The sequence below is a fragment of the Magnolia sinica genome, chromosome 12, assembly GCF_029962835.1.
Source record: "Magnolia sinica isolate HGM2019 chromosome 12, MsV1, whole genome shotgun sequence".
Taxonomy (NCBI): Eukaryota; Viridiplantae; Streptophyta; class Magnoliopsida; order Magnoliales; family Magnoliaceae; genus Magnolia; species Magnolia sinica.
In genome coordinates, this window is record NC_080584.1 from 3497817 (window position 1) to 3519808 (window position 21992).

Genomic DNA, 21992 nt, shown 5'->3' on the forward strand with positions numbered 1-21992 from the left:
GGCTCAACCCAAAACTCAGCCTAATCATAGTTCCAAAACTCAGTGGCTCAACCCAAAACTCAGCTTAATCATAGTTCCAAAACTCAGTGGCTCAACCCAAAACTCAGCTTAATCATAGTTCCAAAACTCAGTGGCTCAACCCAGAACTCAGCTTGACAACATTTCAAGCTCAGAAATCAAACTTGCGACCTCAATCTGGCGTCCACAGACCTGCTATGAACGTGCCCACCAATTATGGTTGTGTTCAATCTTGGGTTTTTTATTTATTTTTCACGTCTTAAAAACTTAATATTAATCATCATTATTTAATTATTAACAGATAGAGCCGAGTCAAGAAAAGAAGCCGATCAAGCCAACCTGACCGAGTTGAACATCAAGTCAAGTTTTCTGGTTTTCAAACTATGGTCCTGACAGCATATCTCATTCATGCAAATCATCAGTTTTAATTCTATTTTGCCCTTGCTTAGCAAATGGGTGTGTCATAACCTGTAAACTGAACACTCATGCAATCCCAATTAACAGATTCAATCATCAAAAAATTGTTCATTTTATTCTAATCACCAATTACCAGGCCAAAGATCATTAGTCAGTATCATCCAAGTTTCAAGTAATTGTTCATCCACAGTGGGCCATCAATTGGTGGGCCGAAAATGTTTGCACCATGTGTACAAAGTAATGGTCGAGGACTGTCGCCACCAACGGCATTGATCAACAAATCTTCTAGTCTTACAAACACCAAATAAATGTTAGATTACAAAGACAGAAGGAAAAGAAAATTCTCTTTTCCATTTCAAGTGGAGACGACTCTTCAGATTACAGTACCTAGTTTCCACTAGGGAATGTATATACATGCACGGTACCGGCAGAAGACAGTTACTTTCACAACATTAAAAAGGAAAAATAAAAATAAAATTGAGGCACAGTCCAGTTATCCACTCAAAATCTAGTCAGGAGGGGTTCTAGAAGCATTTCTTGTGAACAACAGCAGGCCCGCTCTCATCGTACTCGGCCTTGGTAACATGCTGGTTCTGAGGGAAGACAACCTTGGCCAATATGGCGCCTCCCATCCAAGCAGAATTCCTTGGCAGATTCTCAGGCATGTATTCTGGAGGCTGAAAAAATCATAGCAGTAAATCATTCAAAAGTCCCATATTAGGAAGGTAACAGTAAGTAATTTTTCCAAAAACATAAAATGAAGATAATAAAATAGAGGTTTTGCACAAATACATCCTGACGTATTGCAATAAGATACGCTGGGACACTAGCCGTTGGATTTGGGTTTTTCTCAATGACTCAAATCATTTATTTGATAGGGCTCCCCTTAGATTGGAGATGCCCATCATTTCAACCCTTCAATTATACAAAGGTTATGGTGATCATTCATGTTCAAAGAAAAAGAGCCAAATTATCAAAGCGTTGGAACAATCCAATTGAGAGCTTTTATTTGTTGACTTTCCACCATACGAAGTGAGACAGTCATATAAACAGTTTGGATCATTGGAAGATAACGCAGATTCAGAGGCTAAAGTCCCAATGTGATGTATTACAATACATCGTGATGTATTCAAACAAACCATAGCGAAATAAGTAAAAGGAAAGCTAATTGCAGAGCATGTTATTGCACGTGAGTTCCCACCAGGAACAAGTGACAAGGGTGTAAACAACCTAGAACCACTCATGTCCCAACCCCCAGCATATATGCACTTAAAAATTAAGATGGTTCAACAATCCTAGTTGCTCAATAGAACCAGTGCCCACAAATGAGTGGCTGACAGGTTCTTTATAAGGGTTTCGACCATCCAACCAGCCTGACTCTCAGGCCATTGCCCATTGCTGTAAAGCAGGCAGGTGAGCAGTATGCATTTGCCATGTGTTCCAATAGGAACCATACTTTTAAGACTCAGCAACTTGGGCCAACTAGTTCGGTCCTGTGTAGGAGGTGACTTGGCTAAGTCAGGCCCAGTCACTTCCTATTTTCAATGCTGACTCGTGGTGCCGAACCAGATCGAATCCGACTGAATCAAGTCCTAAAACCTTGATGGGAACGCATTAATCAGTTGCAATCACACAGTTGCGTACAATTAGCATTTCCGCTTAAGTAAGAAGATACCTTTACGAGAGCAGGACGAATAGATGATGAGCACAAATTAGCTTCTCTCTGGAACCGTTCTTCAAAACCTTCCTCAAGGCAACAATAAAGTGGGGTCAGTATTGTTTTATGACTAAAGGTCTTAGATGAGAGGTGGCATCATACAGTGCTCGACAGAGAATTAATGGTTTGCACAGGTTTTCAGTTAGTGGAAGTGGGGGATGTGGTTCACTGACCCAACCACCGATCTGATGTGCCCAGCTGTGGATGTCCCATGCACCAAAAATCTCCTTGATGGGAAAGCCCTACCCTTTCAATTGGTCAGCAGCACACCCAATAGCCGGTTGAGAAGAGAATTACATCAACAGTCCACATTCAACAAAACGGTTAAGATCATAGATTAAAAACCCGAAAACTTGATTCAATGTTCAACCAGGTCAGGTTGACACAAGGACTCAACTTGAATCGACTCAATATTTAATTTTTGCAAAATAAAAATATTTGGAAGTGTAATAAATATTTCAAATAATTCTGCATGGCATAGGTAATTAAACAAAAAAAAAAAAAAAAAAAAAAAAAAGCAGCAACCTAAGCAGAACACAACATGTGCTCGTTGCTTATGTTGTATGAGGTCTGGGGTTCAAATCTTAGTCCTCTCATCTAAGAACTTTTTGGAAAACCAGTCTCACAATGTGAGCGACTCGGTTCAAGTCATGTTGTGTTGCATCGGCTCAACTGAGTCATCGAGGCAACTCAACAAGTCTTCCAGAGTCGACACGAGTCAGTTAAAGTACCAAGTTTCCTAGTGACTCCGCTCAAAATCTCCCTAGCTTGAGACGACTTGGCCAAGTTTCATGAGTCACCAAGTTTTGGAACTATTGGTTCTTATCTTCCAATCAGTGAGTTTCTTCTACGTTCATGTGTCATATCCATGGTGGGCCACTCAGATCAATGGTTCGGATAATTGGACCATGTACTTCTACTTGTACAAACACAGAGAAACCACGCAAATTCTACATGCTCTTCAGATTGAGCATTGTATAAATGCTTCTTTCTATGGTTGGATGCACTGGCATTATTCTTGTCATCAAAAGTATCATCAAAGTCAGTGTGGGCCACTCCTCTTTGTACTGGGAATTCTTTCTCGCTTTTTTAATTAAACAATAACGTAATTATCATCTGAAAAAGGTATCATTGAAGAGTACCGCAATCAAAACTCATTTAAAATTCTCAACTCAAGAGAGGGATACTATTTACAGTAGTTTAATAGTGTAGGAGAGGAATGTTGGAAGGTAAAGCATATACAAAGGGGTAAGGATTGAGGAGCCTTCAAATCAATTTCCCTGCAGACCATTCCGGAAATCTGGAATATGTAGACACCAATGTCATGTCAAGTGTTCTGGTAAACCCAACATGCACCTCTACTAGTGATCTCACATGCTTACATGGCATGCCTGTGGGACACCAGAGATGTACCATCAGGTGGCCCCGCATGTCAATGAGCTGGCCCAAAAATTAGGGCAGTCAAGTCAAGTACCAAGAAAACAAAGGACTCAAAAAAATTCCAATGGTCCACATTCAACACACTGATGTAGCATGCCTGACGGGTAGACCACCTGATTGGGACAAATTATCTACACAGTGGACCCCACTAGATGCATGGACTGATCTCTGCCAGGCTGTCATTTGCAACCACATGCAGAAGTGCTTGTGGGTTTTGAAGACCTCTTATTTTAATAGCAGTTCTATTTGTTGCTCTTCCTCCGCTTCCAAATCAAAAGAAAAGAGCTGAACGAGTTACAAGTCCCAAAATTTGAGTGGATGGAAGTACTAGGGGAGAATGGCCAAAAGCCACCTACATTTTTTTAACATTTTCGAATTCTACGTGCCCGGAAGTTCGAAAAAATAAAACCCTTAACACTGTAACCATTCTTTTGATGTGGAATATTGCTCATTCTTTGTTTACCATTTTTAGCAATCCATTCTTGAACAACTGATCAGATGGCTAAGACCATCTCAATCACCATCATCATCCTAGCCTTTCTCCCAGCAGTATGGAGTTGGCTAAGATCATCCGATGCTGCAATCTCTGAGCTATGACCCATCCAAGTGTCAGCTGATTGGAATAGCAGTCTAGATAAGTTTTTGGTGTTTCTGTTTGAGGAAGAAGAGAGAGTGTTTTTATTTTTCTAATAGCCGTCTGATAAACTACAAATTTGAAAATAAAAATGTAGAAACTGTCTAGAATGTCCTACCAGACATCTCAGTTCTGACATGAATGAATGAGCATAGAATATTTTCATTACAAATTACAGTTGACAACAAGATTGACCTAAGACAATGCGTCCATGACCAGGTCATTTTATCTGTGTTTACTTCCTGCTTCAGGGAATATTCCCCTTGAATTATAAACACCACAAACAGTTTAGGCTATTTCTTCCAATTTCAGCAGCAATGCACCATTACTTAGTATTTTCATATAAAACTCATCTAGAAGGATGAGAACTGATAAATTACATACGATATAAGTGAATTGAAATTTTACAACCGTTCTTACCCATGCAGCTTTTTTCTACTTTTGGCAATACAACAGTAAAAAGTTGTAGTATTGTATCACAAAAAAGTAGAATAAAAAAAGACGGTGTAAAAAGTGGCTCCCTATAGCAATTATAAGAAAAATGCATGACCTTTGCTAAGTGCACATGCATGTGCAATAAAGCTCATGTACACACCACACATGCCAGTATGGCACGAAAGGTCCAAGATCCAATCCATGCATCAAAAAGGCACCACTATACTTAAGTCCTAGCCCAAGAATCAGGTTGATCCAATGGTCAGGTGGGCCACAGTTTTCAAAACAAACAGCTATGAAAAACATAGCTGAAGATTTCTAACCCATCCATCTGATTCTAGTATTGACACCCACATGCTGGGACCTGGGTAGACCAGATTTTTTTGGGAAAAACATGTAGATGGTTGGACCAACTTGATGGATGGATTGGATCTCACACCTATGTGACATACTGTCACGTGTGATGTGTACATGAGCTTTATTGCACAGGCATGTGCACTTAGCAGAGCTCAAAACAGAATGTAAACCTTATAAATGTGAAAACAGGACAGTATTCTGAAGCTCTGATAGAACTACACATGAAACCGCATTCCAATCCAAGTGCTAATTCCATTATATTAAATTTCCCCAAAAATATATAAGCAGACATGAAAAGAAACACATACCAATCATAGATGCAGTACCACCACAAAGTACGGTGTTTTCTAGCAGTTGCCTGTGATTCTCAGTTGACACAGTTGAGATACTACGGACAAGCTGCTCGACAATTCCATGCTCCTCTAAACCCAATATGGATGGTTGAAACAAAGCCTCACCAACAATATACTTTTCCCTTTCAATTGTTATCACCTGGCAACAAATTTTCAACTGTTAATGCGTTTTTTTGTTGGTGACGATGAATTTATTAAGGAGAAAGCTATACAAAAACGTTAAAGAAATGGGTAAGAGTCCCTGTACAAAGTCAAGGCCTAAGCACCCCTTCTTTTGTAAGCATATTAGCAAAATAATTTGCCTCTCAAGGAAATGATTAAATTTCATAACCGTAAAACAAGATTGTATCTAACTCGTTGATAGTAATCAACCTACATAATAGACTATCAGATAGTGCTTGATTGTAATCAACTATGTAATAGTCCATTACACTGCTCCTATGGGAGTTTTAAGCTCTCATTGTTGGTCGCCAGCCCAATAGAGGGGTGCATCAGGTTGTCAGCCAGCATCAAACTTATGCCAAAACTTCCAACAGAATCCAAAAAATATGACATTCCAAACTCATGTTAAGGTGTTCCCGACAAGTGACATGCTGCATCGGAACCCCGGTGCAGTGAGAAATGAGCAAGGGGTGGCTAGGGTATCCCCTCAAAAGCGACACGCTGCAATTGCACCCAGTTGCTGTGAGTCAACAAGGTTTCCCGCACCATTTCCTAGAATCCTTGTGGGTTGGTGTCGAAGGTGTTTAAAAGGGCTAAGTTGGATGTCAGTGGGTGGGCATCATGTCTAAAATCCTTTGAAAAGTGTAATCTTTGCCCTTTACACTGGACTTCTTTGTTATAATCTGCCTAAGTTTCTATAAGGCTTGCTCTAATAAATTTTTGTTATAATTTGGGCCTCACCATATTGAAGGAATCTAGATGATGAAGAGTTTGAGTTGGTAAATTTGCTAAAGCTCTTATCCAAGGTAAAGCCGGTGCTATTAGATCCGGCCTTGATGGTGTGGTTAAAAGAGAAAGGGAAAATTCTCCATAAAATTGTTTTTTAAGTTGCTTATTGGAAGGGGCTCCAATGAGGAGATTTGTCCATCTGCTTTTGTGTGGCGGTATGGTGCACCTCCAAAGGTGGGCCGCTTTAGAAGGGCTTGTGGGATGTAGCAAGGTGCTCACGGTGGATAATCTTCGTAAAAGAAAGATGGTTCTCCCAAGTGTTTGTCTCGTGTGCGTGCACGATGAGGAAACAGTGGTTCACTTATTTATTCACTGCATCTTTGCAGCAAACGTGGGAAAACTTTTTAAACCTCTTTGGAGTATCGTGGGTGGGGCCAAAAAACCATTGGGCAATTTTATATTAGTTCCTGTACATCATCCCTAAATCAAAATCTACAAGAGCTATTTGTTGTCAACATAGCATCTGGACACAACAATGTTCCCTATGAACACACACATCGGTGACAGGTGCACATACATGTAACCTCACCAAATGTGCGCACGCGCGCGCATGCACTTGTTAATGTTGTTTCACAATAAAGTTTAACCAGTCATCAAAGATTCAAAGTTCCAATAAGCTATTAAAAAATCATAAGCAAGAATTGGGCCATGCATGCAAGCAAATAACAATCTGGACAAGAAAAGGTTAGGTAGAAGTTTCTGGACTTGAATATCTCTAAATCTGTTACAAAGAATACATGCATGAAAGAAATTTACAAAACAAGTAAATTTTACAGCTAGAATATTCATGATTTGGACAGCAGCAAACCTGTCCATCTGGAAGAGTGTGCTTCTCTGCCAGGCATGACTTTTGTGCGTTCTGGTAAGCGACTTGATCTTCCGCACAGCAAGCATATTGTTCTTTCAATTTCTCAACATCTGAAATGTCGATATTCACCAGTGGATTTGACTTACGAAGCTCCTGAGCGAGCAACTTTGTCAAATCAATACCTCCAATCTCAAATCTTTTTGAGGCAATGTGCTGAACAGCACCTTCACAAACTGGCGCAATATCTGGTAATGTTATAAAGATCAGGTGGTGTAAAATATCAGTTTGTGCAATAGCTGAGGTTTTCCTTTAAATGTTGAGTATGTGATTTAGTTACACATCCATTAACACTTTTGAGAGTAAACTACAGAAATGCACAAGTTTCAATTTAAAAATAATAATAATAATAATAATATTTGTGGTTGGTTGCATCAACATATAAGAGAATTTGGTTAGCTGTGGCTTTTATTCAAAGAATAATCCTCTATAGAGCACACAACAAAGTTTATGGAATAAGGCAGCAATCATATATCATTGTCAATCAATAAAAAAGACAAGCAGGGTTTGAATTTCAGAAATAAAAGTAAGACTTGCATGAAACAAAGGTGTTTTTTAAGTTGTGTTCCCAGACTAGTTGCCTATACATGTAACTGATTGGAAAATAAATCAAGATACTTCACAAGCACATAACACCATAATAAGCAAAAAAAAAAATAGAATGCTTTGATAAGATTGTAATAAGATACTCTAACAAACGAATTGTCCTTCTGCCTCCCATAACTTTCTATGCCAAGTCACTTTCCAGGAAAATAATAGTATCAGACATTCAGAATAGTACCACCTGTCTAAAAGCATAGTCTGCGAAACATATGACTGATTTTCTCCAATAATGCTTATGTTGCTTCTATAAAATAAAATAACCATGGTTGTCATTAGCCTGGTTTAGAAGCATTTAGGCCTATCCTAATCTTTAAGCTAGCTCAATCATGTCTATAAACTGTAAATCCATTACTAGTATTTTCAATGTTAAATAAGAGAACAGATGCTGTGATGCACCCTTCAGCCCTGTTTAAGGGAGTTTACCAGTTTAATCATTGTGCTGCTTCTGCCCATTAAGGCAGTCAGAACCTCAAACTAGTGCCCCAGGAACAAAGTCAATCTCTCAATGGATAGAACATGAACCATTCAGCCATCGACACCATGAATTCCATGCAGCAGATCAAACCATCATTATTCATGAGTATTAGCCTATAAACCAAGAGTCTTCCTCTTCAAATTACCGAGGTGACCTTAGGCAGGCTAGTCATCTCTGCCGTGCTTTGTGCCTTGAGATTGTAAAAGCCAAGTGGCTAAGTAACCATGCCCTAACCAATGGACAAAGTCTGATCACATAGTTGAATCTCCTCTTACACTTTTTTTTAAACAGAGTGAATTTTATTAAAAGAAAAAACTAAAATACAACAAGCAATATACTGTTAATAAAATCTCCTCTCACTCGTTCCAACAGTTTTTTTTTATGTATTCCAGTGGTAGATTAGTTCCAAAATTCACCAACAGCGAATCGCTTCCAGGGTCATACTTCACACCAAATTTAAGGGCCTGTTTGTTTTTCAAAGAAATGGGAAATACCTGGGAAATAGTAATTATTACAATTTCACTGCGTTTGAAAATTCATGGGAATTTGTGCCTGTGAAATTGGTTCAAAAGATGTAATTTTAATTTTTGAACTGCAAGGTAATGCGAATGATATATCCATTCCATTAGTCTGTTTTATTACAATATTTTCAAGCATGAGACAAAAAATGAAGCGGATCCAACACTCAAGTGGCCCACGCCAAAAGAGACAGTGGCCCTACAAAGTTTTTAACGGTAAGTATTCGATTCCCTTTTTTGTATGACATGATCCAATTGAGTATTGGATATGCCTCAATTTTTTACTCATGCTATGAATTCAACTGGAATAATGGATGAACGGTGTAGATAAGCGAAATGCATCACAGTGGGACACACAGATATTTTGTAATATTCTTGGTTTTCGAGTCAAAAAGTAAGTAGTCAAATCAGGTAAGTTGTAAATGTAGGGGGGAGTAATTATTACTTTTTTACGCTGCATTTACCATTTCACCCGAAAATCAAACACGCCTAAGTTTGCATTGTGGTTCCCTTTTTTTTCGCGGTCAGTTGAAAGTTAGGTGAGATCCACCAAAGTGGGTAGCCTTAACCACATGATTGGTAACTGGTAATGGGTAAGCCTGAAGCACGTTCGCGTTGCGAATAATTACAGGTGTATTTAGAATCTTAGATTTGATTTCTTCCTCATTGATGAAATTGACTTCCATTGTATTTCAGATGGAATTGACAACTACGTGTAGTTCATTTGAGTTCTTATACTATTCATTTTCTTTTTCCTTTCGTGTTTCTTAAGGATTTGCAATATTCATTCATCGATCATCAAAAAGCTATTCTACCAAAATAACCTTGTCAACACCATCCCATTGAGCTTATATGCTGTTAAGTAAACAGACACCTATGTGTCAGAATAACTACCTATCTTTCCATGCCCAATGTCAACAGTGCAGCCCGAGATGCGCCCTACAGCATAAAGTGATAGTACTGCTTGTTCAGATGCGTAAAAGCCTGAGATGTTAAATGTTTCAAACATAAGTTGCACCAGTCGCTCTCTAACAGCCTGTAAAGACAATTCAAAAACTTGATGAATGAAAAATTAATTATAAATGTCGTTACGATTTTAGATAAGGCCAAACATAGAAGTAAAAATCTATGCCCAATTACTTGGTGACAATCAGCAATTCGAATTTTTGGCAGGAGTATATCTTCAAAATATTTAGCAGTGGGGGAGGAATATGTCAACACAAGAAGCAAGGGAACTTGAATTCATTTCTTCGTGGGGTTATCACATTATCTTGTTTTCTTTTGAACTTTCATCGCTTTTATCGGTGTGTGTGCACAGACATGCGTGTTCCTACTGGCAATCATTGCCCTCTCAAACTAATACTCAAGGAAGTTTGCTTCAATGAGGCCAACGATCTCATGGCAAGGGATTAATTTGATTCAATAATACCATTTCCAAGTATATGGTAGAAAAAGAGACCACTCATACGAAATGCAAAACATTACAGTATGTATCACTCACACTTGTTTTGATGATCTCCCATCCAAGTGGGTCCTTACTCTTACCCGGGTGGTAGACTCCCAGGAGTTTCAAAACCAGGTCAAGGGTTCGAGTACCCACCTGTGGTGAAATCCCACAGCGTGTGCGTGTGTAAGTGTGTGTGTGTGGGGTGTGTGTGCGTGTGTTACAGAGAGAGAGAGAGAGAGAGAGAGAGAGAGAGAGAGAGAGAGAGATCTCCCATCCAAGCATAGGCCAACAACAATGAGAAATTCCATCAGATTCAGTGCAAGTTAATGCAAGCATTAGAGCTGGATTATATCAAATTAGTCTCTAGGACAATCAAAGATTTGTTGGTGCAAATTTTTCACTCCATTGAAAGCTAGCTGTAGCTAAGTTGTAGAGGTGGAATAGCCAGTCCTATATGTCAACATAGACAGGAATTTCACCTACATTCAGTAGTTCTAATAGAAGTTGGGACGAATGCAGGAAGCATATTGATGAATGTGTGGGTCCCAGGGACGCAAATTATGGGCAGTATAACCCATCTGGTAGGCCCCACATGTATTAATCAAGCTCTTGAGCCCACCAAAAGGGGCTGATATTCAGTTTTTCAGTAGCTGTTTAATAGCCCTTCTATAAAAGGGGAGTGGTACAGTAAGTGCTGCAGTAAGGTACAACCATGGTATGCCAAATCGGTTACTACGGCCGATACGTAACGGTAACGGTGCAAACCGTTACCCGTTTCGGGGCCGAAACGGCCGATTCAATTTTTGTACCCGTATCGGCCGATATGGGACCGATACGGCCGATACGGGCGTAACGGGCCGTTACGGGCCCGTAACGGGCCCGAAACAGTAACTTTTTTTTTTTAGCTCTGTTTTTGCTGTTTTTTTGAAACCTCTTGCTTCCAAACTGCTTCTAACTCCTTCTACTATTAATTTCGACCAACCTTAGCTAGGTATTTGATAGAAAAACACATTATATTATAGATTTTTTTGAATCAAAGTTCGGTGGGCCATTTTTCAGAAATTCGTCAAAAATATGTATTTATACTTTTTTTAATATATTTTGCTGTTTTAATCATGTCATATGATGTGTTAATCATAGTAGAACATGTTAATGTGCATTTTACAGATTTGGGGTGCCATTTAATAATTTTTTAATATTTTTTTCTATTTACGCATGAATTTTGGCCCCTTTTTTTAAAATTCGAAAAATCAGTTTTTAATGGTTGTTTTGAGGTTTTAATCATGCCATTTGATGTATTAATCATAGTAGAACATGTTAATGTGCATTTTACAGATTTGGGGTGCCATTTTATATTTTTTTAATATTTTTTTCTATTTACGCATTTATTTTGGCCCTTTTTTTGAAAATTCGAAAAACCATTTTTAAATGATTCTTTTGCTGTTTTAATGATGCCATATGATGTGTTAATCATAGTAGAACATGTTAATGTGCATTTTACAGATTTGGGGTTCCATTTTATATATTTTTTATATTGTTTTCTATTTACGCATTTATTTTGGCCCGTTTTTTGAAAATTCGAAAAATCATTTTTTAATGATTCTTTTGCTGTTTTAATGATGCCATATGATGTGTTAATCATAGTAGAACATGTTAATATGCATTTTACAGATTTGGGGTGCCATTTTATATTTTTTTCTATTTACGCATTTATTTCGGCCCTTTTTTTGAAAATTCGAAAAATCATTTTTTAATGATTCTTTTGCTGTTTTAATGATGCCATATGATGTGTTAATCATAGTAGAACATGTTAATGTGCATTTTACATATTTGGGGTGCCATTTTATATTTTTTTTCTATTTACGCATGAATTTTGGCCCTAAAAAATAATTACAAACACCTAAATGTAAGATATTTTCATATTACATTCATTCTAATATATCTATCATTGATAGTAGATAGTTAGAAAATTAAATATATGAAATTTGTAGTCAAATTCAGGTTATCTGGTTCATAAATTCATCAGACAGTCCGATACAACTTCTCACTAAAGAGTGGACCGTTACACCACCATAAACATGTTCCAATTTATAAATGAATGTATATTTGGAATGCTTAGAATATTCCGGATTTAATCCATATTTTTTTGGCAAAAAAAAAAAATTTGCGCCGTTACGGGCCGTTACGCCCCCGTATCACCGTTACGCCCCCGTATCCGTATCGGTTTTGGAGGTCACCATTATGCCAACCGATACCGATACGGGACACCTTGGGTACAACAGTAATGCTACCAAGTGTTACTGCTACAATAAGCTACAGTATTTTGGGTATTGGGGGATAATCAAGGGCGAAATTTAACACGATTTAGTGATCGTGAATCCAATATAAGTTTACGCAAAGGTTTCTTATGTGCGCATGCGACGTGCGCGTGCATTCACATGTGTGAGATTTTTAGGTAAGGGTTCTTTACTTATTTTATTAATAAAATAACTTCTCTTTTTCTTATATTAATACCGTCATATACACAGACCTTCCTTGAAGCTGGCAATATAGAAAGAGGGAGAAATTCAAAAAAAAAAAGGAAGATAATGATGCTCACAGGTCTCACTGAGGGAAACACTTTCAGCCCAGAGATGTGGCTGCAAAAGACCAAGCAATGATACTAGTCATTCTCTGTGTCACTTATCCTGGTCCATGCAACTTTATCTGGCTATTAACTAGGTTACCTCAACTCATAGTGCAAAAACCATACTAGGATTGGACTCGGTCAGTCACTGGGTTGGGTCATCCCACGACTTGGCAAATTGACGAGGTGGGTCAGAAAGGACTATTTATTTACTGTTTATTATAAAAAATATATAAAATAGATGAACTCCACCTGGAAGCAATTGCACCTGTCGGTCCCTAGATGGGTTAAGGGGGGCTGATGCCAGGTGGGCACCAAGTCCAAGAAATTTCGCCAAATTACCATGAGAATTCCTGTTAAAATGGTGGCAATGTAGTGTTGCTGATGATGATGAGAATTACATACATTTACACCCACATACAGACATTAATACAAGTGTGTGTATGAGAAAGCATACAATAGGTCCCTAAAGAGATGATATAGTAGGTGTTGGGAAACAAAGGAGTCTCAAGAGGATATATCAACATGATTAAGGATATGTGTGATGGAGCTGTAACAAATGCGAGGACCACTAAAGGACAGAAATGCGTTTCTAATTACTCTAGGCTTACACCAGGGGTCACATTGAGCCCATATCTTTTTTGTTTTGGTTATGAACGAGTTAATGAGGCATTTATAGGGAGAGGTCTTGTGGTGTGTGTTGCTTGCAATGACATGGTTTTGATTGACGAGATGAGGGAGAGGGTAAACATTGGCTAGGACTATCAAGGGATGCTTTAGAATCTAAAAGTTTTAAAACTAGTCAAACTGAAGGGGAAAAAAAGGTATGTGTAATGCAGTTTTTGTTTAACAGTAGTGAAGACCGCTAGAGAAGTACCAAAAATTATCATTTTCGATATCTTGAGTTCATAATTCAAGAGACTGGAAAGATTGATGTTTCCCATAGAATTCAAGCTGCATGAGTGAGTTGGAGAAGTGCCTATAGAGTTTTATGTGATCGCCATTTGCCAATGAAACTGAAGGAGAAATTCTATCCTATAGTTATAAAACCGGCCATGCTTTATGCGACAAAATGTTGGGCAGTCAAGGAATAACATGTTCATGGGATGAGCTTAGTTGAAACAGTGTTTTAAAATTTAAATAGCTAACGCTATCTAGCAAGTAGCATATATTACATAGTTTAGCTTAGCCTTAATGTTATGTAGCTCATGACAATAGGCTTGAGTTACATGTTGCTATGCTACCTGCTAATTTACATTCACTCGGAGCTACATAGCCTACACTCAATGTTGTAAAGATATGTAACAGGGGTTGAATCATATCGTAAATCGTAATAGGGGTTGAATCATATCGAATCACAAATCGTATCATAAATCGTAAGATTTTTTCTGATTTACAAATACACACACACACACAGATATATATATATATATATATATATATATATATATATATATATATATATATATATATATATATATATAACAAATGAAAAGATGTACGTAAATCAAAAAAGATTACAAACTCATCAATCATCCATTTACCATCAACATGCACTAAAAAAGTAATATGTAACATGATATTATCAATTGAGAAAATGTATATGGTATTCATATCATGATAGAAAAGGATTCTTGTCTTTTTCCTTTGTTATCTTTTGTTGTCTTTCGAAAAATTTACCTTAAAAGACATACAAGAGTCATTTAAAAATGTTATTCTTTGTACCTTTCTTGTGTAAAATCATGTTAGAAAAAATGACATTTGATTCCATTATGAATAAAAAGATATCTTGATTTCTTTGTTTTGGGTTTTTGAATATCGAAATCCCCAAATCTCTCTCTCTCTCTCTCTCTCTCTCTCTCTCTCTCTCTCTCTCTCTCTCAAAAAAAAAAAAAAAAAAAAAAGGATGACGATATTTTAATAGGGGAGAGTCATTTTCATATTTTACGTGCAAAATGGTGCAAAGAAAAAGAAAAAATTGAATAGAAAATAATAATATTTTTATTTTTAAAGATTTTTTTGGGCCCATTTACGATTCGATAAGATTATTATACGATTCGTACGATAATCATACGATTCGTACAATAATCATACGATTATTTAGGATTTACCCATACGATATGATATGAATCGTACGATTTTGATAACATTGCCCACACTACACACTACATAGCTTACATTGCAAGTTATTTTTATTGTTTTCAATGATTTCTTACATCTTTCTATTTTTCAATAAAAATTAGTTAATCATTTCAGCGATTTTGGTAAAATAATAAAAGTAACAGTACTAGACTAGTTTTGTTGCTCTTTCTTCATCTTTACAGTTAATATCCTATTTTTCATATTATTTTTTGTTGTGTTTGGTTGCACCAAATATCATGAAATTTCATTATTAGTCAATTTAAATTGGTGCAAAATATCATGAAATTTCATGATATTTGATGCAACCAAGCACAACCTTCATTAAAATTCTAGAAGTAGCATATAGCTTATGCCTCACACTTTAGAGTGAACACTATGCTAAACACTACTCACTTTAAAATACTGAGTTGAAATGAGGATGTTAAGATGGATGAGTGGCAAGACAAGAATAGAGTTAGAAATGAATACATTCAAGGGAACTTAGAATTAGCACCAATAGGTAATAAGATGAGGGTAAGTAGACTTTATAACTCGGCCATGTGCAACAAAGAGTCAAAGACCCAAAACCGCAACAGATAGGACTTAGGAGTGGGTTCAAGTTGAAGGGTCTACGAGGGCCAGGAGAAGGCCCAAAAGGACATGTCGGAGGTAGTAACAAAGACTTGATGACCTATGATTTAACTAAGGATATAGTCCTTGATAGAGTGGAATGGTGGAACAGGATTCGTGTAGTTGAACCCTATCAGTTAGGGCAAATCTTAGATGATGGTGATTTATGTATATAAGCATTGGCACACTTTGGTCCATAGCCCAAGTGAAAGAGGGTTGGTGAGGGTTGGTGTCAAGCAGCCAGTCTTCAAACTTTTGCCAAGCTAGTATGACACTGATTCCTATTTTGGAGATTGGCAAAACAGGATTCCAAAGTCCATAACAGCTAGGTACAGCACTAAATAGATAGGTTCATGTTACCTAGGATCTATTATTCAAAAAGGAATAGGAGATTGATGAGGTGTTACCAACAAGATTAAAGCTAGGTAGATGAAATGGAGATGTACCTCTGGCATGTGGTGTGATCATCGCATGACTATGAAAAATTAAAGGAATTTTTTATAAGATAGTTATTTGACTGGCTATGCTATATCTGGCAAACAGTTGTACAACTAAAACGCACCATGAGAAAAGATTGATTGTTGTAGAGATGAGGATATTTTCACATGGATGTGTAAGAAGATTAGGAAGGATAGAATTAAGAATGGCGTCATCTTAAGAAACTTACGGAGTGGTCCCAATAATAGATAAAACGATGGATAGCGATTTAGATGGTGCATTCATATGCAACAAAGATTAGAGACTTCCTGTAATGAGGGGAACAGTAATTAGGGATGAAGGATCTAAAAAGCAAATGAGGGACGGACGAGGACTTGGATTGAGGTGTGGAAAGGGTATGAAGGCTTGTTCACTAACCGAGGATAAAACCTCAAACAGGATTCATTGGCAAAACAACATTCATAAGCTAAACCCAAATAGATGATTAGGAGTAAGCTATGATGACAATCATGATGATGTGTGTGCATATGGTTTTGCAAATAACAAGTGGCTTGGAATATCGAATATTTTTTTCTTTTCTTCTCTTTTCTTTTTTCTTTTTTTTTTTTTCTTTTTTTGAAAAAGATATCTCAAGGGGAAAAAACACTAAAAATTAATTTCTTTGGATTGTGCGGTATTATTCCTTCTCTATTTTCTTCTTCTTTCTACTCTCTTCCTACTATCCGTATCCACCCTATGTCAAGTTCAAATTACCCAATCAGAAACATAAGATTTTGGTATTCATAACCAAGCTTCCGATTTAAAAAAAAAAAAAAATTTTTTAAAGGAGATGTGGAAAAGATGGCAACAGAACCTTACGGCAACATAGTTAGGAAGAAAGCTGACCAATGATAACCTTGAGTACAAGGGCAAGTCAAAGAGTGGTAGACACAATCTACAAATATATGAGTTGAACCAACAGACACAAGAGCCAAGAGATAAATTCAATGAGGAACCATTTTGAAAACAGACATCTGGAGTTGGCTCGTTTAGTGATGCCAATTACAGTGTGCTTCTTTCATCATTCACTAAGTGACAATTGTGGTACCTACATGCACATCAGCTGAGCTGGTAATGAATGCTCCCTTTCAAGAAGGTAGAACCCAGGCTCGAGTCCCACAAATGTACTGGTCTCAATCTCACCTGAATCATCTATGAAAATTCCAAACACTGTAGTACCGCCCTACCACTTCTCATCATGCATTGAATTGCAAACGGGAAGATATATTTACGGGATAAAATGACAAGGAAAAGGGTTACAGGCTTACAGCCATATGTTTTCCATGTCTACATGCCCAAATGGCATGGAATTGAGGGAAAGGGTTACAGTCATGTGTTTTCCATGTCTGCATGTCCAAGTAGCATGGGACAAGAATGAAGACTATAAATTGTCGCTCTGCTTTAAACTCAATAACCCGTCAAAAGAAGTCTGACATAAATTCATTTCACCTACTAATAGGCTTTATTCAATAATGCCAAAACAAGGTCTAAACATAAAGGACATCCACTTGTGCCACTTTTGAAAAAGAGAATTTTCTGTTTATTTAGTGACAGAAATTGCAGAAGTCCTTTTAGATAAAATTCCCAATTTCGTACCCACCAATGACACAAGGAAGGATGAGCTTTTTCCAATATATGTAACACTTCAAGGGAAGTCCAAGAAAGGACATCTTCAAAAGTCATTGCAAACCAAGGGTAGATCTTAGCACCCTTTCAAATCAAAATGCATTTCTTTTTTGAAGATGATGGCACCAACTCCTGGAACCTTTGAATTAGAGATTAAGAAACCATTACATGGACCAGCCTTGCAAAGAAGAGGAATGGTAAATCAAAATACATTTCTACAACAGTCGCTAACAATCTAAACAAAATACAGTATAAGCATGATCTTTATCCTAGAACATGCTAACATGATTGTCAAGAATAAATGAATAATAAGCATAATGCTCAATGGCAACTAAGGGACTGTCTGGCAAGGGTGCCCTTTATGCCTCCGTTGGGGATGCTTTGACAAACGAGTGTCCTACCTTACAGGATTCTAATCCTTTTAGATTTATAAATAAAAAATAAAAAATCTAACCCCAAAAAAAAATTTCTGAAAGAGTAGGGAATTAACATCCGTACAGACGGGGGCCAATGGAGCAAGTTCAATAATAAGCAACGAGGTGAAAGCAGAGTTCACTGACCTTGGGGGTTGAAAGCGGATCTGTAAATAAAATCTGCCCTTCATTTCCAATCTCCCATCCAAGACCAGTGTATAGAACATGGTGCAACAAGTCTTCCATGGCATCCCAATCTTTAATAAAACCCCTCACAACTGGATCCACACTAATGTCCTCAAATGCCAAATCATCATTCAATTGTCCATCTTCAGGCATGCGTTTCATTTTGGTAGGAATTATCTGAATTGTTTCATATCAAATATTAGAACTGCATATCCACCGATTAATTAATTGAAGGGAAAAAAAAGAAAATTGCCCCATTGTCCAAATCTGAAAAATAACATGTGCAGAAGACTAAGGATTCCATCCAAAAAAAAAAGATGTTAACGACTTTTTGGAGGTATGCAGAGGGAGTACAAGGGTGTAAAATACATTAAAAAGGCAGAAAAGCATACATTGATTAAATGAGGCAATTGAATAAAGAATGGATCTTTGCATCATCTTGTGTTTAAAGATTGTCTTCGCTCAGAGTTGAATCAGATTCGCTATATACCACTCCTTGGATCATAAAAGAAATGATCTTTGCATCTATCTTGTGTTTAAAGATCGTCTTCTCTCAGGGTTGAATCAGATTCTCTATATATCATTCCTTGGATCATAAAAGAATGGGTCTTTGCATCTATCTTGTGTTTAAAGATCGTCTTCTCTCAGGGTTGAATCAGATTCTCTATATATCATTCCTTGGATTGTTCAAGAATTTAAGCAGAGGAGAGCAGCACATTTTTTCAACAAATCGTCCTCGGGAACAATGGTGTTCTTTAAAGCAAAAGAGAGGGGTCTTCTAAGTTCTAACTGGTGTGGAGCCTCAAAGCATGTCAAGGAGGCAAGCATGAGGTTAATGAGGTAGTTGTGGTTGGATGGCAGCCTGTCATGCATCATTTGATTGGTCAATGCTCTAGACCAATCTAAACCATTTATATGATTGGACATAGATGCACATTCACTGATCAATAGGTATCACGTGGCACCCAAGTTGATTGATCCAGAACGCCAGTCAATGGTCTAGACCATCAACGTGAAAATACACTAACGGTACATATGGCTCATTGACTGTAAAGTGTTTTTTACGAATGGACGAAAAGGTAGGGGTTTGTTTAGAAATACTTAAAAGCTAGGGGACATTTGGTATGGGCCAAAAAGCAGGGGTTTATGTGCCAAAAGCCCACCAAAAAAAAAAAAAAAAAAAGAAGGCAGAAGAAATGCCAAAAAGTCTGGTAAATTCAAGGTAACAAAATTTTAAGGCATATTTGGAAGTCCCTAGAAGGCAAGGAAGCAGGACACTTCAGCACTTATTCTAATATTTGCTGCACTCCGGTTAGGACCTGAAACCCAGCAGACACTGATTTGGTGCAAAAAAGGAAAGATGGAAAAACATAGCCCATGTAATGTGGTCTTGCCTTTCCATGTAGCCAAACTGCACAACTACCAGCAAAATCCCCATTCTGCTTGTGAGTTGGGATTGCTCGAATTTAATCCACTTTTTCATGAAACTATCCTTGACAATTGGAATAAAGAAAATCGAAATCCGACAACTCAAATTCTGAGTTAAAAAAATCATTCCTTCTTATAAAACTAACCAAGGTTCCAAAGACGGCATAACAACAAACACAATTACTGTTGAATAACAGAAAAGATGGGTCCTGCAAAACACAGGAACATCAAAACTTGGATCTTTGACATGACCCCAAAAAGAGCAGAGAACCACTCACCCACAGGTAATGCCACCACAACTTGTGGTGCTGTACCATCTTTCCCACCAACATGCTACTTGTGTAGGACATCCCTACCACAAAAACAGTAGGCCCCACTATGAAGATTACCTGGGACAAAAAATCAGACAGGCCAGCTCATTGGGTAGAGCGCACCATTGAAATCAATGGACGACTGAGTTTCTGATACGACATACAGGTGTGGCGTGCCTAGTGAATGGATCGGCCTGATTTTCAATATGGGTGATCTCCATGGTGGGGCCTACCGTTCTAATGATACAGATGTTCTGCACAAGCAGCATGTTCACGGCACAGATGGTATGGCACCACGAGTTGTAATGCCTGTTATCTGATGACGGCTGTTTAAAATACAGATGCCATTTCCTTGCATTACCCAACTAGAGTCACGGCTACTGTTTTAATTGCCGTTATAACACTTTCTAACCATGATAGCAATAAGAAATATAGAAAGAGACGTCGACGAACTGAATTTCCTTCTGTTTAGGGTTTATGGAGCATCAACGCGTGTATATTTCGATGATTTTCAGAAATCAGATGAAAAATGTGAAGTTCGATGGAATTTTCATGGACGAGAAACAAGGGAGTCGGGTTTACCATGGCAGGATCTTGATCGGGGACAGCGAATCCAGCTTTGAGGAGCTTCGATCCGGCATCTACGACGACCGCTTCCATGGATTCTTCAAGAAAGGAAAAAATAAAATAAAACCCTGGATTTTGATATTGAGTTTTCTAAAAATCTAGGTTTTGGAAGAGAGGGAGCAGAGCATTTTCAAAAAACGAAAAGGAAAGCGCGGGGATTTTGCTCAGAGAGAGAGAGAGAGAGAGGGAGGGTTTAAACGCCTTTTGATTCGAAGAGGGGCAAAGCGGACGCGGATTGTTACTGACATACTAGTAGCGACTGGCTACCGAAGTGACGTCACCAAGTTACGTGTGCCCACCGTGATGTATGTGTTGTATCCACACCGTCCATCCATTTGGGGATATCATTTTAGGGCATGATCCAAAGCTCAAGTGGACTCCACCGCAGAAAGCAGTGGGGATTAAAACCTACCAATACCATTGAAAACTTCTCAGGACCACAGAAGTGCTCGATCAAGCTTATATTTGGGTTTTCCCCTGGCCACATCCGTGTGTTAACTTATGAATAGGTTGGATCTCAAATAAACATCATGTTGCTTAGGAAGGTTTTAAAGGCCTATTTGGCCGGAACGGATCCTATGGTATTTGGAGGGATGGGATGGATTTTAAGGTAATGATGGCGGTGTCAGTGGATTGGTTTGAGAACAGTGGGATTGCTATATCCGGGACAAGTTCACTAACTCCATTGGACATGCCAGTAGATCTTGGGATTTCACTTTCCAATCCCTTCCAATCCGTCCAACCAAATACGCCCCAGTCACAATTGAACAGGATTAATAGGGATGAGATCAAATTTAAGGTGACGATGGTGATGTTAGTGAATTGGTTTAAGATCCATGGGTTTGCTATATCCGGAACAAGTTCATCGGGTCTGTTTGGCTCGTTTGGCGTATTCTGGGATTTTACCATCTCATCCCTCCTAATCCCTCTTAATCTGACCGGCCAAATAACCCTAATAATGGTAGATTGAGTGAAGGACACCTTTCAACATTGAGGTTTTAGCATCAATCCTAGTGGAGGTGGCTAACAGTGTTGTAAAAAATATAAATGATACAAGAAAACAATGAATGGAGTGGATAAAACACTTACATAGTGGGCCCATAGAGCCTTGGAATGAATTACTGCCCAGAATGGATTATTGTCTGGGTAAGGGTAGGACGCAATCCGCGTGACCATTGCAGTAACTTCCTACAGAGGCCTTCGTAGGGGAAATGGAATGGCTACTCCCCCTCCACCGACCATTGGCTGGTGGTTGGTGCTCCATGAGCCCCACCATAATGTATGTGTTTCATCCATGCCATCCATCTATTTTTATAA

At 38.1% G+C, this 21992-nt stretch overlaps 1 protein-coding gene across 1 annotated transcript; it reads right to left on the minus strand.

Moving 5' to 3' along the window:
• Nucleotides 1-766: 766 nt before the first annotated feature.
• On the minus strand, nucleotides 767-20882 carry LOC131220800 (actin-related protein 7). The gene is made up of 7 exons (XM_058215645.1): nucleotides 20631-20882; nucleotides 18271-18486; nucleotides 9678-9819; nucleotides 7131-7375; nucleotides 5327-5510; nucleotides 2111-2178; nucleotides 767-1112 (listed from the first exon to the last, which is right to left on the minus strand). The coding sequence occupies exons 1-7, from the start codon at nucleotides 20706-20708 to the stop codon at nucleotides 960-962; spliced, it is 1086 nt and encodes a 361-aa protein (XP_058071628.1). The 5' UTR covers nucleotides 20709-20882; the 3' UTR covers nucleotides 767-959.
• Between the last annotated feature and the right edge of the window lie 1110 nt (nucleotides 20883-21992).